This window comes from Phaethon aethereus (assembly GCF_964289735.1).
Source record: "Phaethon aethereus genome assembly, chromosome: 8".
Classification (NCBI taxonomy): domain Eukaryota; kingdom Metazoa; phylum Chordata; class Aves; order Phaethontiformes; family Phaethontidae; genus Phaethon; species Phaethon aethereus.
This window is the reverse complement of record NC_138584.1, coordinates 27,887,916-27,907,056: the sequence shown is the minus strand read 5'-3', so window position 1 is coordinate 27,907,056 and position 19,141 is coordinate 27,887,916. Positions and strand designations below refer to the sequence as shown.

Sequence of the window (19,141 nt, the reverse complement as noted above, 5' to 3'; positions counted from 1 at the left end):
CTCCCACTTCTGTCCTCCCACTTTTCTTCTTTGACCATTCCTACTTTTAGATGTACTCTATGTATCTAATGTACCTTCATGATATTTCTGTCTTTTAAGAGTGTTTTAGTTTATTTATAGTAATATGTGTCTTTTTACTGTGAACTGCCACTAAGAGTCTTGTCTTTGCTGCAAATGGTCAATTACTGTGTGCAAAAGCGAGGCAATTTGATAAGTGCATTTGAAGAAATACTTCTACTGCCTTTTAATTTATACCCTTCAAGGAAGCAACTGGCCACTTGACAATAATTGTCTCATTCAAATTTTTTCCAAGGCTTTCTGCCAAATGATTAAATTACTTATCCCCATCATGCATTAACTGTAGACCTAATAATATGTGTTATAAAGAAGGATTTATTTTAATTAGTTGTCTGGTGGGCTGTTATTAGGGAACGAATAAAAATGATTTTGTCACTGAGATATAAAGCACAGCTATGGCTCTGGAGAACTGTGGCATATCTTGGAGTTCTGGAAGAAATAAAAAGAAAAGCGTTCTGTCCTTTTCTTCTGTTGCTAGCATTGCAACCTAAATGGTTATTTTTCCTTCCTCAGGCTATCAGGCTCTCTCTTGAGCAATCTTTGCCTCCTGAACCGAAAGAGGAGAGCACCGAGTCTGTCAGTAAACTGCGTATTCGGACACCCAGTGGAGAATTCTTTGAGCGACGTTTCCTGGCCAGCAGCAAGCTGCAGGTTGTCTTTGATTTTGTAGCTTCCAAGGGATATCCTTGGGAGGAGTACAAGCTGCTGGGCACCTTTCCGAGGAGAGATGTGAGTAAATGTACCTTTTATGAATAAATACCACTGCTTCTCACTTCTGTATGTTACATGACCAATGCTATAGCATAGAAGGTAAAAGATCTGCCTGAATACGTTAGAGTGCTGCCAAGCTCTGTGGCTGTAAGCAAGCCAGGCGCTAACCTGACAATGCTGTCATATGTTACATACACAATTGCGTTGCAAAATCTGTTTCCAGTGACATTGTAAAAAAGCCTCCGTTTCCGAAACAAACAAGTTGTGGACCATTTTCAATGAAAACTGACCAAATATGCTAAGCTAGCATCGCTCACATCCTGTTTTGAAGGAAGCCGCATCAATATTGGTACACTGTTTAGGTCTGGCTAATACTTCTGATCTTTCTGGTTTTGCCATTTTGATGCCATTTTATGTCATGAGCAAGGAAGGCTCCGTGTCAGATAGCATACAGTTATGAGCTAATCAGTACATTCTAATAAATTATTCATCCACCTGTTATATAATACCAGTAAATAATCATTTATATCTCCTACCTCAAAATTCTAATGATGTACCTGCTGTGACCAATTTTCAAAAGCATCAATACTGCTTACAAAAGCCAATAAAATTCTGTTGCTTTATCAGCAGATACTTATGTGCTGGTTACTAAGTTTCTTTGAAAACAGACCTATATATTTTCTGCTCTATTACAAATTAACCTTCATTTCTTATTTAGCTGTTGTTAGAGCAGAGGTGAAAGTCAGTGGGTCCAGCTGTGCAGTAATTACCTGGGGCCCTGCATAAAAGGCGAAGGTAACAGGCACTACAGAGATGACAGTACAGAGCCAAGCAGTGATGGGTGAAGTTCAGCAGCTTTTTGGCCGTGCTGCCTCAGGACTGCAAACGAGTGGGGGCAGCTCTGGATCAGGCGGGGTTTTGTTTGCTGGGGGCATCTCCAGGTGGCTGGTTAAGCCCTTTTTCATCAAAGGAGCTCAGTAACTTGGGTTGCTTTTCCATTTTTTGTTTCCTGTCACTGCCCCTGGAGGAAGTTCACTAGGAATAAGGCTCTGATTAGGGTGTTTACAGTACTGTTTTGTAACAGATACCTCTTGCTTTATCATTGTACTTGTAAGTACTCCAGAGGGTTACAAGTACTCCAACGGGGACAAAAATAATGTCCTTAGCAAGCATAGGACCTTGAGAGTGGATGTGATTTCTAAACAGTTTTTGGCATAACTCTGTGAACAGGATTGTAGTGCTTACAGCTTTTAGTCCACCTTGTCTTATATTGAGAATCCTAATCAGTCAGACTGGAAAGCAGTATTTAAGGAATCTCATTAATCACTAATTAACTTTACTCCTTAAGCATGTAATATCATTTCCAACAGAACCAAAGACTAGAAGTCATCTATGTTTCCAGGATTACTGATCATTCAGTTTACTTGATAGAAGAAAAACAATCTTTTGTGCAGTCTAAACAATGCTTTTGTGTATTTTCAATATTCTGCAAGTCATACCTCCCTACCTGTAACATATCTGTGTCTTAGTACATATTTAATATAAAAAAATCTACAAGTATATTATTCCAACTTTTTACATTCGTTTTGTACTTTAGACTGGCTGTTTCTGACTTAATTGCATCATGATCATTATTAATTTCAGTTCTCTGTTACAAACTTAAAAATTGATCAGACAACTCGCATAAGAACAAATAAAAAAAGGAGTAGAAAGTAAAAAAGACCACTAAATTAGAACAGGCTGGTATTTTCAGTACATCTGTGAAACTGCCAGGGAGAAAACGCTGAGGCAAAGAAAGGAGAATTTAATGGCAGGATACAGAGCAGTTCATCTGTTGTGTGGGAAGCAAAGGCCCTGTCATCTTTTTTCTATGATTTCAATCTAATAATGCCATCTATGAGGAGTCACATAAATGATTCATGCCGATTGACTCAGTGGCCGTGTATGAATCCGGTTGCCATTGTGACCACCAGAGCTACAACAGACAAAAAATAATTCCCAGGGGTTTGCTAACCATTGAGAACTATAAATGACATCTGCCATGTTCCCCAGGTTTGGAAAGTTGGAAGTGTGCAACTCCATAAACAGATTTAAAAAAAAAAAAAAAAGTAATTTTTTTTTACCTTGAAGTACAGTAAAAGTATATATTCATTGTCTTAGACTTTGTGGTATATAGTCTTTTAAAAATACACTAAAAGATGTCAAGACCCTTCTGCTATATGATACACATATAAGTCACAAACATCCACTGAAACCTGTGCAACAAGAACAGAGCATTTGGGATGCCTGTGCTCCAGAAAACAATAGCATTTAAAATGTATGTTTGTATTTAAACTACACATAGCATTTTTGAAAAAAAAATGTTTGGAAGTATCAGAATTACTTTGGTGGTGTTTTTGCTGCAATAAGATGAAAACATGTCTTCTCGAGTTAGTATTTTTCCTTCTATCCTAATCTGTATTACAATAACATACACACCCTGAAAAGTGTTTCTGTCTTATCAAAACGAGGGGATTATCTTCAACCAAATCAGCATTTTCTTGTAATAAACTTGTTAGAGTGTTTTTACCGGTCCTGATACAGTGTTGCTGAAGTATTTTTACTTCTTTGGTAAATAAAAATTCATTAGTTCTTAGTTCTATGTTCCAGTTGCTTACACAGATATCCTTAGCTAACTTAAAGTTGGTATCATAACCCTACTGTAAATACAAACTTTTACACATGAGTAAATACACAGACTAACCTTTTCCAGGCACTACTTGTAGATTTTAAAGCAGCAGTGACATTCCAAAGCAGTTAAGCACATGCAGTGACTTGTTATTGGGTCTTTGTCACCGACCGTGTTGTTCTTTCTACTAGCGCTGAAATTAGGTATTAACCACCTCCTCTCTTACCAAGGCAGTACCTTACCCAAGGCAGCACTACATACCGTACCGACAAGTGTGTAACACACGGGTGAACCTGGGTCAGCAGGTAGCTCGTACCTCTAACTTTGAAAACGTTTGGCAAGCACATCTTTCAGAGTGAAAAGCTGTATTGTAAGTTCTTTGCATTATTCTTAAATGCACCTGCAAAGGCTTTATGGCAGCAAATGTGCACGCTATTTAAATATATGTGCTGATTTTAGAATTATAGTTCCTTTTCTTCCAAGAATTGCTCTAAACTTCAAAATGCATTTAACTATAACAAAAAGAGCTTAACCTAAGCATATTAGCATGCTCAGTCAACCTTCTCATTCAGTATTTCTCCTAAATCACTTTCTCTTAAAAGCCTTCCCAAACACTAATTCCAGTAGTCCTTTCAGGCTGCCAGCTGCAAGATCCACCTTCTCCCAGTACCCTGGAGACTTCCCAGGTGATCAGTTCCTCACTTCCTTCTGTGGTGGAGGTCTGCAGAAGCCTTCCTAAAACTCTTTAATATCTTATGGACTGGGCATTTCACCACACTTCAGGCAAGAAGCTGAAGATGTACCATGTCTAGCTGAAACTACAGGAGGAATGTCCAGAATAAATTTACCCAAACTGGGCTTCAGCCACCCTACTAAGGTCATCGATATGTTTGTGAACGTTTTATGATATCTGACAGAAAGGGAGGTCCTGGCACGCACTCTCTTTTGAAAGACTGTTTTTGAAAGACTGAATTTATTAATTTCTTCTGAAGAATCAAAATTGCAATCTACAATTTCTTTTGCTCATTTCTCCTTAAGGTGGAGCATTAGCTATGTATTTGGGAGTATGCCTTTTGCAGACTCGGTATTAGAGACTTAAGCTCTTTATTTACTGTATCTGGAAGCCCTGGTAAGCCAAGACTTCTACAGTATTTCACATTTTATTTTTCTGAGCCACAGCGTAGGATCAGGTGGCAGTTAAGTCACTTAAGGTTATTTAAATGCATCTAAAATGTTGCTTAATAATTCAGAACCAGTTTGCTCTGTTTAGAGTATTAAGATTTTTTAAATCCTTTTAATTAACCAATTTCAACAGCAGTTTAAATAAACAGAAATTTAAAAATCTGCCTCCCTTGAAAGGACAGAAAATAAATTTAACTCAAATTGCATGTCAATTTAAATTAGATATGATCAGGATTTCAGTAAATTTAGGGCCAGAAAATTTTTAATATTACATGGGAGTATAGAGTAAGATATTCCGCTAAACCTAAATGTGATCATTCATTCCTGTGCTCTGGCAGGAGTAACCCTCTTCGATACCCACAGGGGTGAAAATAACACCACCAGGTAATAAGTTTAGCTGCAGCACTCAGCACACGTAGTCATCTGAGCAGGTAAGTATCCTCTGGTGTTCTCAGAAAGGTAATGTTAGGGCATGATCTCTATATTGCTATGCCAGGTAGTTTGGCAATTTTTGTGTATCTGTTCTAGAAGCCATTCTTTGTAAGGATTATTCTGCATTTCACTTGCTGCAAAGTACTTCCTTCAAATAACCTCCTTTTAAGCTCATTAGGTGGTGTTTAAACTCTTTAAAATAGATCATGAAAGAGTTATATGTCCAGGACCACCTCTGGTTTTTAACATTCTTTCCCCTAATCATCACCTTGATAGAAAGGTGGAAGAGAGATGTTATTGTGAGAAAGAATTCATGCGGTTACATGGTTAAACCAAAAAGCACTTTCAGTAACTTCATATAAATCAGGAAAGTAGCTTGAATATCTGTCTTACAGCAAAGGAGAATTTCAGATGAATGAAGTATTTTTCTGATATGTTAAAAAAAATCTGAGAACATTTTTGTAAGCTCAGGGAAAACTTAACATGTGATCCACGTAATTTTTCATCACTTCAGTTACTGATGTTTATATTTCCTACTACATAAAATAGTACTCATCTGTTTTAATTCACATAATTTAAAAATTTTCAGGTCAATATGCACAAGGCCACAGCCACCTGCAAAGGTAGACATTCCTCGTCTTGTCATTTACAACTGTCCTTAAGTCAATACTACCTGCCCTTGTCTTTCCTCTCTTTTCAGGATACGTTGTTATTTTATTTATTCAAACAGTTATGTTTAGTTTAGTTAAGACACTGAGAAGTTGCCTAAACAAACTGGCCATACCAGACTAGCATATTCTCATGCCTCTTTTAGAAGCATGATTTCTGATTGTTCTTCCTGACGGCTTGCAACAGTAGAACGATTGGACTGATTAATTTGGAGTGCAAGAGGAATGGACCACGTATCATTGCAGACAGAACACTGAAGCATTTGGAACCCCTAGGTTTTACTGCTTTTAGCAAGTTTGTTGCTTACAAAGAATAGTATCAGTGTCACCTACAAAAGGAGTAGGTGATAGTCTTGCCCTACTGAAGTCAATGGCAGTACTTTAGAGAATGTTTTGGTTCTTGAAATATGATGTTTACTTTTGAGGAAATATAATTTCCATATAGATAGTCAAAAATTCTGTTGGTATTACGGAAAGATTTTTTTCATGTTTTCTTCCAAGAAAGACAGACTTGATCTGTCTTTTCAGAACTGATGTTGTTGCATAAGTATGATATCCAAAGAGAAAGATTAAAGCCCTTCATGTATCAAGTCACTGAAAGGAGATGGGAGGAATGTCTTCCTCATCTGATAGATGTAAGCTTCTTCTAAAGAGAAATAGAATTACATTCTATAGTTCAATATAGTTTCTGATCTCTTACAACAACTATTTGAATATGGGGAATTTTTAACCAATTTCAGGAAATAGGTGTGCACTTCAATGAGCTGTTTTACTTAAGACTTACTAAAGTAAGCAAGCATTCACCACAACACTGAATACTCAATGTGGTATGTGAACTCTCAGTTGAGTCATCCTCATTAGTTAACCCAATGACTAATGCCAACCATGTGATTAATATATTCTACCCAAGCACAACCCTCAGACCAAAAGTGTTCTTTTATTCAGCATTGACCCATTTTACAAAACATTTATTTCGGGGTAGGCGCGTTATTGTTCACAGGAAGATGCCTTAGTTAAGCCGTAGAGTTTTGCTGTTGCATATGGCATTATCCAGCGTAAACTGGGCCTAAGATACTTTGTACTTTTTCCACAGAATTCAAGCTTAATGTCAATTTTGTGGGCTTTTTTCTCCTCGTAGGAAGAAAATGTAATGATAAAATACTGATCAAGAGCCTTTGTAATAGTATGATACTAAGAATGCTGCGTCTGGTTACCAGAAAATTTAATGATCTCCTGCTGTTTTGGTAATTGCATAAGTAATACATCAGACTAAATCACCAAAGCTGTCTTAGGTGTGCTTTTTATTTTCTTTACCTATCTACCAATCACAATGTTATACTGTAGATATCATTGTGGTATCTGAACATCTTAATCCTTTGAACTTGTGATAAAAATCCTTTTGGATTCTTTTTCCATGCAGTTATAATTAAGTGCACATGAATCCAGTCCTGGCTCATTCTCCTGTGAGTGACTGTGTTCACATCCATTCCCCTTTGGGATGTATGTATGCAAAGCAAAGTTCCTGCAGTTCATTTGGAGCACTAAATGTATTTAGATGTTTTCAAACTTCCAGAAGATGTGGCTGTTGGCCTCCTTTCAGCTCTTTATCAATATCCACAGTGAAAGCTATAGTATTTCTGGGGCCATGATCTTTCTTCTCTGTAGCTAGCACATTTTAAAATAATTAAATGCATTAATAATTGTTAGTTCCATGTGAGCACACTGGCAGCAGCGCCCACAAGTAACGGACAGTTTTGCTCCTTGGCACAGCAGAAAGGATGCTTAACATACAAATGCTCTGATCTGTAAATGCCAGTACGTAGACCTTTTCTCTACTCAGCAAGAAAACTGAAAGTAAATAGTGTGGAGGAGCAGGTGATGAAGCTCTTCTGCCCACAGGTCCTTTGTCAGGAAGAAACCCGTTCCAGAGTATTCTGTCAGCTCCTCTTTTTTCCCAAGAAACCACACAAAGAATTCCTAAATAGATCAAATATTTCAAACCAGAAAGAAGGAAGGGAGGAAAGCAGAAAGTCTGAGATCTTTACAGCACTTTCCTCACCCCTCAAAATCTGAAGTCTTGCAGTCTCAGAGTTGTTGGCACTGTGGAGACCAGCATTGTCTTGGGCAGTACGTGCAGACAACTCCTCTGACTGACACTAACTTCGAGTTCTTGCTGTCAGTGTACAAGGCAACTTGTGTAATATTTTAATGCCATCAATACCACATCAACAAAAGTGATATTATTGAAAGAGACTCTAATTGAAATACTTTTGTGTTTTTACTACTGCCAAAATGAAAAATTGTATTTGTTATTTTGTCATTGAAAATGAGCTTTGTTTGAAAGGCAAGAGGAAGATGCAGCCTTTTTGTAGTGATTTTTTTCACTGAGATTAATTCTTAGAAATAAAAACAAAACAGATATTCAGTCATGTTAGTAACTGCATGTATTTTGGGGGAGTACTGATTACTAAATAAAATTTCTGATTTTGCACTAAAAAGAAGCACAGAACTACCTCAGAGCTACCCAAGTGGAACTGCTGTACACAGTGTTTCCTAATGTCTTTTACTGGAAGGTAAATAAAGTATAGTTATCTATTTCTTTTACTACCCACTGTTAAAAAAGTCATAGGATTTGGGTGAAAATCTGTTATTTTTTTAAACATCATTAACATCTGGACTTCATTTATTTTTGGTGCAAGAACAACTAGTGTTTGTGGGTTTTTTAAGCTTTGCCCTACAAACATGAGGTATTTTTCCCCATTACAAAATCAAATTTTCATGTAGAATAGTGAATTAATAATGTTGAACTTTTAAAAGGCACCACTATAAAAATACAGCAACTCTGGGTTTGGGCTTATCCTTATTTACACTGCCCTGTCGTTATGCTTAGTATTTTAAAAAACAGAGGAGAACACAATTTCTATCTTAATTTACTGTCTAAAAAGTCAAGTAATGCAAGTCAGGTTTATAAGCCTCCACTGATTAAAATCTATGCAGCAAATTCTTTTCTGATATAAATTATGTTAAGGCAATGAAAATTTACACTATGTAAAGATTGGCGGCATGTCAGGTATCTCAGAGCTGCATGGCTTTTCTAAGAAAGAGTGGAAAGCATGCTTGAAGTAGAGGATCACAATTTTCTGTTTTATCAACATCTGTTACTTTGCTTAGTAAATGTATTTTTAAAATATGCTTAATCTAAAATACTGTTTTGAGAAAATCTCTTCAGAGAAATAAGAAAGTAAAATTGTGACGTATCTGGGTTAAAGCTTTGTACTTAGAATGAGACTAGAAGTCTTTTACTATGACATATTTTTCCTTGTTTGTGACGGCTTTCTTCAATTCAGATGTAAATTATCTCCAAGTTTATTCAACTAAACCAGATCTAATTGCATATATTTCTATAAGGTAACCCTACTTTTGTTTGTTGCTCAAGTTGAGCATATTATCTGTGTAAACCATAGATATTGCAGTAGGTAGAAAGGATTCACTGTATTTGTCATTCTGAAAAAATATTTTTTTAAACAGACCTAGTACTTTACCAGGTGTGCCTTTAAGTAATTTCTATTGCATTTATACTTTAGGAGGATTAGGAAAGAGAGTAAAAGAACTCTTTGTCCATTAGATTCATTAAATGTATTCATGCATGTGTAAGTGGTATAGAGGCTGTGCTACTCAGGAATTGGATCCTTGTCCTAGGGTGTAGAGAAAGGTGAAGGGTGTGATATTTACTGCTTGTCTAAGTGTCGTAATAATTGTGTATTCGATTCTTTATTTTCAAATGACCTTCCTGGGCCTTAAGCCATTTTTTTTTTTTTTAATTTATCTTTTCCCTGCAGAGTTAGGGAGGGTAAGGAACCACACCTTTGAAGTGGTAAAAGTACAGCTGTTCAGGATGTGAATGTGTAATAGAACAGATAAGTCAGCAAAGGTGAAAATAGAAATAATACAAAAAATGTCCTAGAAGGAAAAAGACTTTGTTACAAAAATGTATTAAAATATTGTTTAGACTAGTATTAATTTTCATTATTGGGTCATTAAAAACCCAAGGAATTTATGCTGAATAAAGTGTAAGTAGCTTCTACATTGTTACAGGAGAAGTATAAGCATTAACATTACCATCTTTTGGTTGTGTGCAGTCTTAAATCATTCAAACTTCAAAGTGCCAGAGAAGTACTTCAAACCAGCTAGCTAGTGCTTCGTTGAAATTACCACTTAATTAATTTAAACAAATACCTGTTAAAATAACAAATTTTCTGTACACCAAACCAACACTGGTTTTATAACAAAGCTCTTTAAAAGATAAAGGCTTAGCTCCAGTGGACCAAAGCGTAAGGTCCTGTAAAATTGTATCTGTAGTTGGAAGAAAAGTGTTGGTTTACCAGCTTAAACCTATTTCAGTGAAAGTGAAACATTTCATAGCTCAGTGGCAAGATCTCTCACTGATAGAAATGAGGTCCTGTTACCACCCTCTGGTCATGTTGCTAGAAAGAGTCTTCCGTGAAGAGAGGGAGTGTTAAAGTTTTCATAGAAGGTCATTTGCCTGAAGATGAAAACTCTCAGGACACTGTCTGCTTTGGCTTTGCCACAGCCCTGAATGCGCATGCGTGTTAGTCTACGGAATACCGTGTGCGTGAATATCAGCAATTTTGCTGTCACTTGAGTTATACTCTCTTAGCATCTGAACATTGTGTCCTTCCTCTGCCACCCTCCTCACTGTGTAAATTTGGAACAGCTTAGAATCTGTTTTTAAGGGGTGTTAGTTTACATTTCATTATAATATATTATAATATAAAGTACTTACCTTAGCAAAACTATAAAATATATTTAAAAAATACATTCACCTCATCAGCTGGTATCACCATGTGTGACTGGACTTTTAGAATGCAAGCATGCGACTGGTGGAAAGTCAGATATTGTAGCACTTGAAAATATAGAGAAACACTATGCTTTTAGCATTTGTTTAGCCCTTTAACAAATGCTGAATGCTTAATTTGGTTAATTTTGCAATCTTAATCAAGAAAGCATTGATTTCACCACATGGGTACCTATGTAATCTCATTGAGTTCAACAGGATCAAATCAGATTCAGTATATTAATACATGCTTAAATGATTTCCAACAATATACAAAATATGTTTAGGTAATAAAGGTATAGGGGCTTTGGACAATGTAACTTAACGTAATGCACAGGGCTGTTTTGAAAAGAGCACCATGCAATGACATTAGAGCAAAGGATTGTCAGCACTGAAATGGACTCCAGAATTTATCCTAATGGTAATGAAACAAGGTACACAGATTTCAATATGAAGGCATTTCAATACTTTGCATTATGAAATAATCCACATAAATTTACTTAAGTGAATAAAATTCATTACAACACCACATTGGACACACCTTTGGGCTACAGCTCTTCCAGGGTCCTTTGATCTCTATTGTATCTCATTCTTTGGTTTCTAATTCTGTTTTAAAATACTGTAAGTTACAAAGCATCTTAGGTCTTATTTCATGTATTTACAAGAGAAACCATTTCTTTTGGTAGGAGTTATGTTCACTAATAAGGCTTCCATTCTTCATAGTAAACAACATATTTACAAACCACAGATAACAAAGTAGAAGCTGCAGAAGGGTTATGGTGTGATAATTAAGTACAATGGCGACCCATATGAACAGAAAATGCCAAGGAGCTAAAACAAAGCAACAACAGCTTTGTTTGTTGACAGATGTAGGAGCCATATTGTTAGTTAATTGGGTAATGGTGTAAACATTTGCAAACTCTGCTGTCCCTCAGTGAATTAAGCAGCACACTGAAATTATGGTGAAAAGCTGCACAATCCTTTTGCTGCAGGTACTACACAATGCTTTTAGCTAAACTTCTAAGAATGAAGACATTGAGGAAGGGGCATCAGGCATTGTTGTTCTTTAAAGTACTTGAAGTTTGCAAACCTTAATGTTTAGACTAGGATATGTATCTTGAATTACACTCAAGTGAATAATAGGTTTCCATATGATTACAGCCTAGAAGATTGTGTTCATTGCCTAGGCTTGCTTTTCAGATTTTTTTTTTTTCCCAAATGCAGAAGAGACTTATTCTGTCTTTCCTAGCTTTTCTTGAAAAAAAAGGTTGCAGGGTTTGAAAATAGAGAGATTTAATTAGATACTGGCTTGATTTGAAAAGAAGGAAAATTGCTTCTCTCAGGTGCACAATACCTCATATGCTGTGAATTGCAGAGACCCCCATTTACCTCGCTTTCTGTGCCTATGTGCAATAATGGACTGTAGCAGATACCAAAACATTAAAAAATGCAACAAGATACTTATTAGCATACTTCTGTAATCACAAACTTAAATGCACTACTTTGAATGTTTTTTACGTAACAGGTTTGCTTTCTTAGATAATAACCTTTCAATAATTTAAGCAGCATCTGTGCAGGAATGCGTAATTGGACTGTAGATAATAGCAATCTAAAATTGAGTCTGTTTTCTATAAATGATTTTTCTCTACAGATATTTAGCGAGAGCTCACTGTGGTACGTGAAGTTTAAGGAATGTGTTCCTGCTTTGGGAATAAAAATAATGCATCTCTTTGGGTTTTTTTTAATTCTGGTTTGTTTGTGGGTTTTTTTAATTCTGTTGCAGATAGTGGAAGTGATAAGCTTTTAATACTTGTTTAAATAATTTATTTAAATACAGTTTAAATAAAACTAATTATCCAATAAAACAATGGAAATACAAAAATACTTTAAGTTTGCCTGATTTAGTTGGGGAGGGAGAGAAAGGGGAGCAATACTGTTCTTGTTAATTGGTAACAGGATTAGCAAGTTACACTTTTAAGAAAAAAATAAATTTAGCATTTCTTACTAATTCATAGTATTTGGTGTGCTTGACACTTCATGTTTTTAGCGTAAGACTAATAATCTATTATTCACAAGCAAACTTCTGATAACTAGTGTGCTCACACAGCAAAATGAACTAAAACAGAATTACCAGGGAAAGTAAGTTTACAAATGGAAATGAAGTATTTCAGAAAATGGTAAGATTAAAAGAAATAACATTCATCTTTCTATATGAGGTTTTGCGGTAGTCTTCTGAAGGATGTCACAGCATTGGCATGTAAATCTGAATGTCTGAAGGACACTAGGACCCTTGTCATCATTACTTTGCGTATATAATTGGAAATATTACACAATATAATTATTTAAATGTTATTTTCATAGAAGAGATTTATCCTATAGGCAGCAGTCTAGCTTCTAAACAGAATCCTCAACACAAAAGTTTCTTGCTGACTATAAACTGAGAATTGCTTATGTACCTTAAGTGAAAGTCGGTAACAGGATAGTCAGGATGTTGAGCAGCTTGCAGGGTTTGGTGCCAAGATCCAAATGCTGAATAATTTTAGCAATAATGGTGCAGATAGTGCCTGAATCATTATTTTCCAAATTGCATGGCATTTAACTTTCACTGGAATTCTCCTGTATGCCCACCTGCACAAGTGATTGCCTAAATACCTTTACAAATCCAACAAGGAGTCAGGATTCCAGGGAAAAATCTTGTAATACAAATGTCCACACCTAAGTGTCTACATAAATGATATACAGACACACAGTACTTACTATACGTGTGTATATATAAATACATGTATTATAAGTATACACTTCGATAGTTGGGTTGAGAGCAGTTTCACCATATGGTGAGCTGATTTTGCATCTCGCTCCAAATGAAAGGAGGGTGGCCCCGCTTCCTCCCTTCTAATTACTGCTTAGTGCTTTTGCTACTTACCTTGCACTGGATTTGGTGTTGACTGGAATTGTGTTTTCTGTGTTAAGAATTGTGTTAAGCTCACTAGCATGACAGAAAAATAACCACACACATGAAAGTGGACAGTTTTCTCCCAGCTTAAGTTTATTGAAGTGGCTGATGAACATCAAAGTGAGTGAAAGTTAGGTGCGTCACCATGTGACTTGCAGCCAGAAAAGGAGTAAGAAAATAAAGGTAGAATAAGTTTCCCCTTTCAATGGAGAGATCATGTTGGATTGGCTATGCTGCTTGCACCATCAGTTTGATTGAAATTTTAGGATACTTATCTGTGACTACAGTTTTATTTATCATCTTAACTCAGGTGTTTCAATAATCCTTCCAAAAGATCTTAACTTTGACAAAACCAGATATATTCATGCATTGGTTTATGCTGGAAAACCATTAAGTCTTGGAATTAATGTTGTGGATTCCATTTATGATTATTCTGCTTATTGTTATTACAAAATAATAATAATAGTAATACAAAAAATACAATATATATTTCTTAATCTGCATCCTGGGAATTCACGCTCACAACTTCAGTTATCACTGACGGAGGGACTCAAAAGTCTACCCAGTGAAAATCTGCCCTGTGAAGATAAACAGTTCAAAGAAGTCTACTTACACATATCTTCTTGTTCTTATCTGTACAGGTGACCCAGCTGGACCCAAATAAATCATTACTGGAGATAAAACTGTATCCTCAAGAAACCCTTTTCCTAGAGGCAAAAGAATAGATCAAATAAGATTGTAGGACTAATCATCCTTTGACAAGCCAGAGGCACAGCATCGAAAGGAAGACTTCTATCAACGCCACCTTGTACTATCATCCAACTCAACTCAATGTCACAACTTTGCCTCTTGCAAGAATCCTGAAAAATTGAAAAAGCATAGCTACTTAAAGTTTCACATACATGAGTATATGTTTCCAACCTCATTTAAATGAGCAGAGGATAAAATTCTGCTACGAACACTGAACATTATGACTCTGTTGCTCACTTATCATCCAGCTTTTGTTATAATTAATGCACTGTTAAAATGTGAGTGATTGTTAAGTAGAATTTTTACTCCTCAGATGACCCCTTTTCACCAAGAAATCTTGGACATTTCTGCCTGTACTTTTGACACTAGAATGCTGTATATTTGATATCTCGCTGAGCCAGTGCTCTCATATATATGCATTTGATTTCTGTGTTTGAATTTCTACTTTGTCAACTAATTTAAAAAGGCAGAAAAAATTAACGGGACATTCTCAGCCATTGGAAATTTAACAGTATTATAGTAGAAAGCATATAATTTTTGTTAGTACTTTCTGACTTCTTTGATAAGATGTAAGGTTTTGTTTGAAGAATATAGTTTGACATATATGCGAGATATTTATTTACTGGTTCTGCTTTGGGTCTCAGTTCTGATTCAGTTTAGGAAGTATTTTCCATTACATTGCAGTGTGTGAAACTGCTTATTGCATGATGTGAATATTTAAATAACCTTAGAAATGGCCAGTACCAGAAACTTGGTATCTCGCCAACACTTCAGGAATCAGCTGATATTGAGTATCAGCTGTTAAAAACCTTTCAAATACCAGATACAAAAGTTCTTTTATTTCTCATTGTGAAAGAAAGGGCAGTTCCCGTTTTAGCAGTTTTCCTTCATTCTGGCACTTGTTTGTATCCTATTACTCTGCTGTTTTAAAGCACCTTGTTTGTTTCATCAAACAATGAGTATCTTAAGAGGTGGTGTAATAAGAAATCTGCCTTATATTGCACACTTTGGACATTTTAACAATAGATTACTGATCCCGTCTCAAATTAAAGAAATCCTAGTTCTCTTGTCTGAAATGTATGCACCAGCTACCTGCTATCTTGATGTGGAAAAATCTGGTACTTTAATTTTCTCAACCACAGAATGAGCATACTGAGTCTAAGACCATAATGTACGCTTGATGCCAAACCTGCATCAAAACTGGTTTGGTTAACTTTTTTTTTTTTTTTAATATCTCTGGGCTTACAGGATAGTGTACAATAGCACTACGGAATCGTCATCTGCTAATCAAACTCTTTTTTTATAAAGCCTGGCATGTTGTTTTCCATATATGTTTATATGTAATTCATAGTGTTTATCGTAGCAAAATGAGTTCTGATCTGAAAACTTTATACTAAGCAAAAAACAACTGCACACATCTCTTTCTTTTTTCTTTGGAAGGATGGTGATATAAAATTTAAAGTATGCCTATTATTAGGGTGTTAGTGAAGCTGATATATTGTTACCTTTACCAAAAATGCAAATTTCTGAGCAGGGAAAGCCTTATTCTACCTTTTGTAATTCTGTAATTAGTGAGTGCTACATCAGACACTTTAGAAGTGAAGTATCTATGACAAACAAAAGGTTTGGAAGTGTAAGCAAATTCTAGTCATTTGCAGTTCACAAATAAAAGGATTCATAGCCAATAGAAAGATAAATGTATGTGTAATGGAAAGCTGAATGCAGACACTTCATTCTGAACTTTTCTTTAAAAAAAAAAATCCACTATGTTTATTAAATAAGAAATTAACATAGGTTGCGAATTGGGGTGATGCTGTTTCTACAAACAATCACAGTAACACATACAGCAGGATTTTAAAGTGATGCATATCTTTTTTTTTTTCAGATTAGCTCTTCCTTCTAAGCTGGCTATTGAGGAAAGGAATTGCTGAAATACTGCTACGCAAAGCGACCTTTCAGCTAACTTGTTTATATTAATCTGTTCTGTTTAACTTTTGTTTGATCTCATCAGGCTGTTTTCTCTCACTCAACTTTATTTCTGTATTTTGACTATATATTCTTTACTTTGATACTAGTTTCATAAAATTATTAAATGTGGCTTGAATATTTGTTGAACTTGTTGAAGTCAGTGCTCCCAGGGTTTGTTTGGCCTTTTTTTTTTCCTAAACTCTTTTTTTCTCCCCTCATTTTGTTCATATTGCAAAATACACTGTCATTATCAAAATGTTCTAGTGATAATTAACTGGAAGTGTTCAAAGTGGTGGCATTACTGCCCTCTGATACAAAGATATCGAGATCAGTATATAGGGATCATTCTGCCACAACGTAAACAAGTGTATCACTCATTTAAATAAAACATTTACAATTTTGGTCCTCAAATACTTTGGGCCTGATTTCAAGAAGCAACCATCTACAGCCACCTTTCCAAATTACACCCTCAATGCAAACCAACCCCTGTGTAGAAACATTAATATTCTATGCCATCTTTTTCTGCTCTCCTAAACCATGGTATTCACTTCATACACTCTGCTCACATGGTTAATCCCCTAGTCAGCCTACAAGCTAATTTTGTAATTCAGTATTACCCTAAAACTGCAACACTGTTGCTACAGAGCATATCCCTGATTCTACCTTTTTATCTTCAGGTTCTTCACATTAACGGATTATCATTAACGTGATTAATGCATTAGTTTTAAGTCTTAAGGAATTACTGTTAATGAATGGAATCCTGTATGATGTGTTGGCTTTCATTATTGGCCTTCAGAGCATTACGGTGAAGGTGGGTGGGCTCTCTGGCTTTTGAAGAAACTTCCTGACTATTGACATTGGTGTTCAAAGTCATTACTGGAGAATATACACAAGTGTACTCTCTGCATATGCGCTCTTAAACTTAGTGAGAGTGCTGAGGGTGTTTCTAAGGGAGCTATGTTGGGGGTTTTGTTTATTCTTTTTAATGTAGCAGAAAAAGACTTTCGCTTTCGTAAACTGTACCTACTCAGTGACATTAGAAACTTAAAATAAATTTTCAATTACAGTAATATTTCTACTAAAAAGTTATATGATTTCACTCTTCCATATGTGGGGAAAAACAAGATTGCCATGACCCTGATTCACAGGAGGACTGAAGCACTTCATTATCCAACCCTTATGTCCAGACTCCCTAAACAATGCACACGAAGATTTAGGTGCCTTAAAAAGGGATCCACAACAAGCAAAAAATACGTAAGTAGGTCTCCACACAAATCAAAGCAAAAACCACACAGGATACATGTGAAGTGTCACTACCAGGCACAACCCAGAAACTGGTTAGAGCAGTCAGTCGGAAATGCTAAAGATGAAGGTATCTTGTGTGTACTGTTCCTCACGGGAGGGAACCGAGGCTTCCTATGCTCCCGTGGGCCCAGGGTGCCTCCCTCCACCCAGGGTTCCCAGCACTGAGACTGTGCATCAAGGTAAGCACCAGAAGTCCTTTCTTCCAACATTTGACAAAGCACAGGACACTCTTTAAATTTCAAAACAATGATGGTGGCCTTCTCCTGAGTCTCCTCTGCAGTTTTCACTGAATTTTACTTTATACTGGAGTTTTCCCATATTGTGAGTGATACGGGCCTGAAAAGAAACAAGCCCCTACCTCAGACATTTCAGAAACTACCTTAACACCACTACAGTACAGGCTACTCTTAATGTGTGTACTCACTGTGTGCTGTCAAGGATGTTTGACTGCCAAAGTATAGGACACTCTTAAGCTCACTGAGGGAGACCATGCAAGCAGGAGCATCAGTCTTCGGGCTAGCAGCTGGGACGCTTGCCTGGGATGTGTTATGCAGCCCTTCCCAGTGACTCTTCATTGCAGCCATTGGTCTTTTCAGACAAATGCCTGAGGAGGAGAGACTGAATGTCAATTCTGCACCCTAGTTAAATTTTCTTATTCTACTTGCTTATAAAAAAGTAAAAGCAGTAGCCTTAATTATTTTTTTTTCTGGACAGATCGTGAAAGCACACAGAAATTACTGTGTATTGTACATAGCGTGACCCATTGTTCACAACCTGAAACCATTTCCTCACAGATGCCAGAGATAGAGGAATGCCACACTTAGCACTAAACTTGTCAGGATCCAGGCAGCTTTATACTTGGCTTAATCTGGTATAGGTCTGCAGTGCTGCCAGAAAAGCCACCTCTGCCCCCATCTTGCACTGGGACTAGACAAACTAATCTAGTTAAAAACTAAAAACTAACCATTTTCTTCCTGGAGTAGTTTTCAGACTGATCCAGCTTGCTGAGTGGCTGTATGTACACCAGCACCAACAAAAAGCAGAAGAAAGTGAAGCATGCAGGGGGTGAGTAACTGAAGATGAGAGGGAGAGGAAGGCAGGGCTGCTCCTTCTGACAGCAGTGAAAATTTATGTGAGATTATATTGATCATGGTTCTTGAAATATTTTGTTGAATGCCCAGTTATTACCTTTAAATTTTACATTCACTTTTTAATTTCAAGCAAATTAAACAAGTTGTATTAAACAAGTGTTGCTATCTAAAGTTTCCATAAGTTTTGTGAAAGCTGGCAGCCCAGAACTGAAGAAATGGGAAGCCAGACAAAGAGGTATCGTGACTGTGCAATGAGGGCACTGCTCACTCTAGATCTAGCTCTTACTAGTCACTGCAGACCTGAGTGAGCAGCCCGAGTACCCTCTGTGCAGGAAAAAAGTTTCAACGAGATGTAATGTCTCATTAGATACTACAGAATTCAGCTCCTTAGTCAGGGCTTTCCTCTGTGGACTCTTTTATGTGTAAAGAAGTCACACTGCAGCCTTAATATAATTCAATTAAAATGTCACTCAACTGCTG

The 19,141-nt window shown here is 36.4% G+C and overlaps 1 protein-coding gene across 1 annotated transcript in view; it reads left to right on the top strand.

Annotated features, from left to right (window-relative positions):
* Positions 1-14,272, top strand: part of FAF1 (Fas associated factor 1) — a gene marked incomplete at both ends in the record, with an annotated part of 172,736 nt that extends 158,464 nt beyond the window's left edge. The window contains 2 exons of the mRNA XM_082002714.1: positions 592-807; positions 14,189-14,272. Coding sequence (XP_081858840.1) covers positions 592-807; positions 14,189-14,272 — 300 coding nt within the window. The remainder of the gene's footprint in view (positions 1-591; positions 808-14,188) is intronic.
* Positions 14,273-19,141: the final 4,869 nt, after the last annotated feature.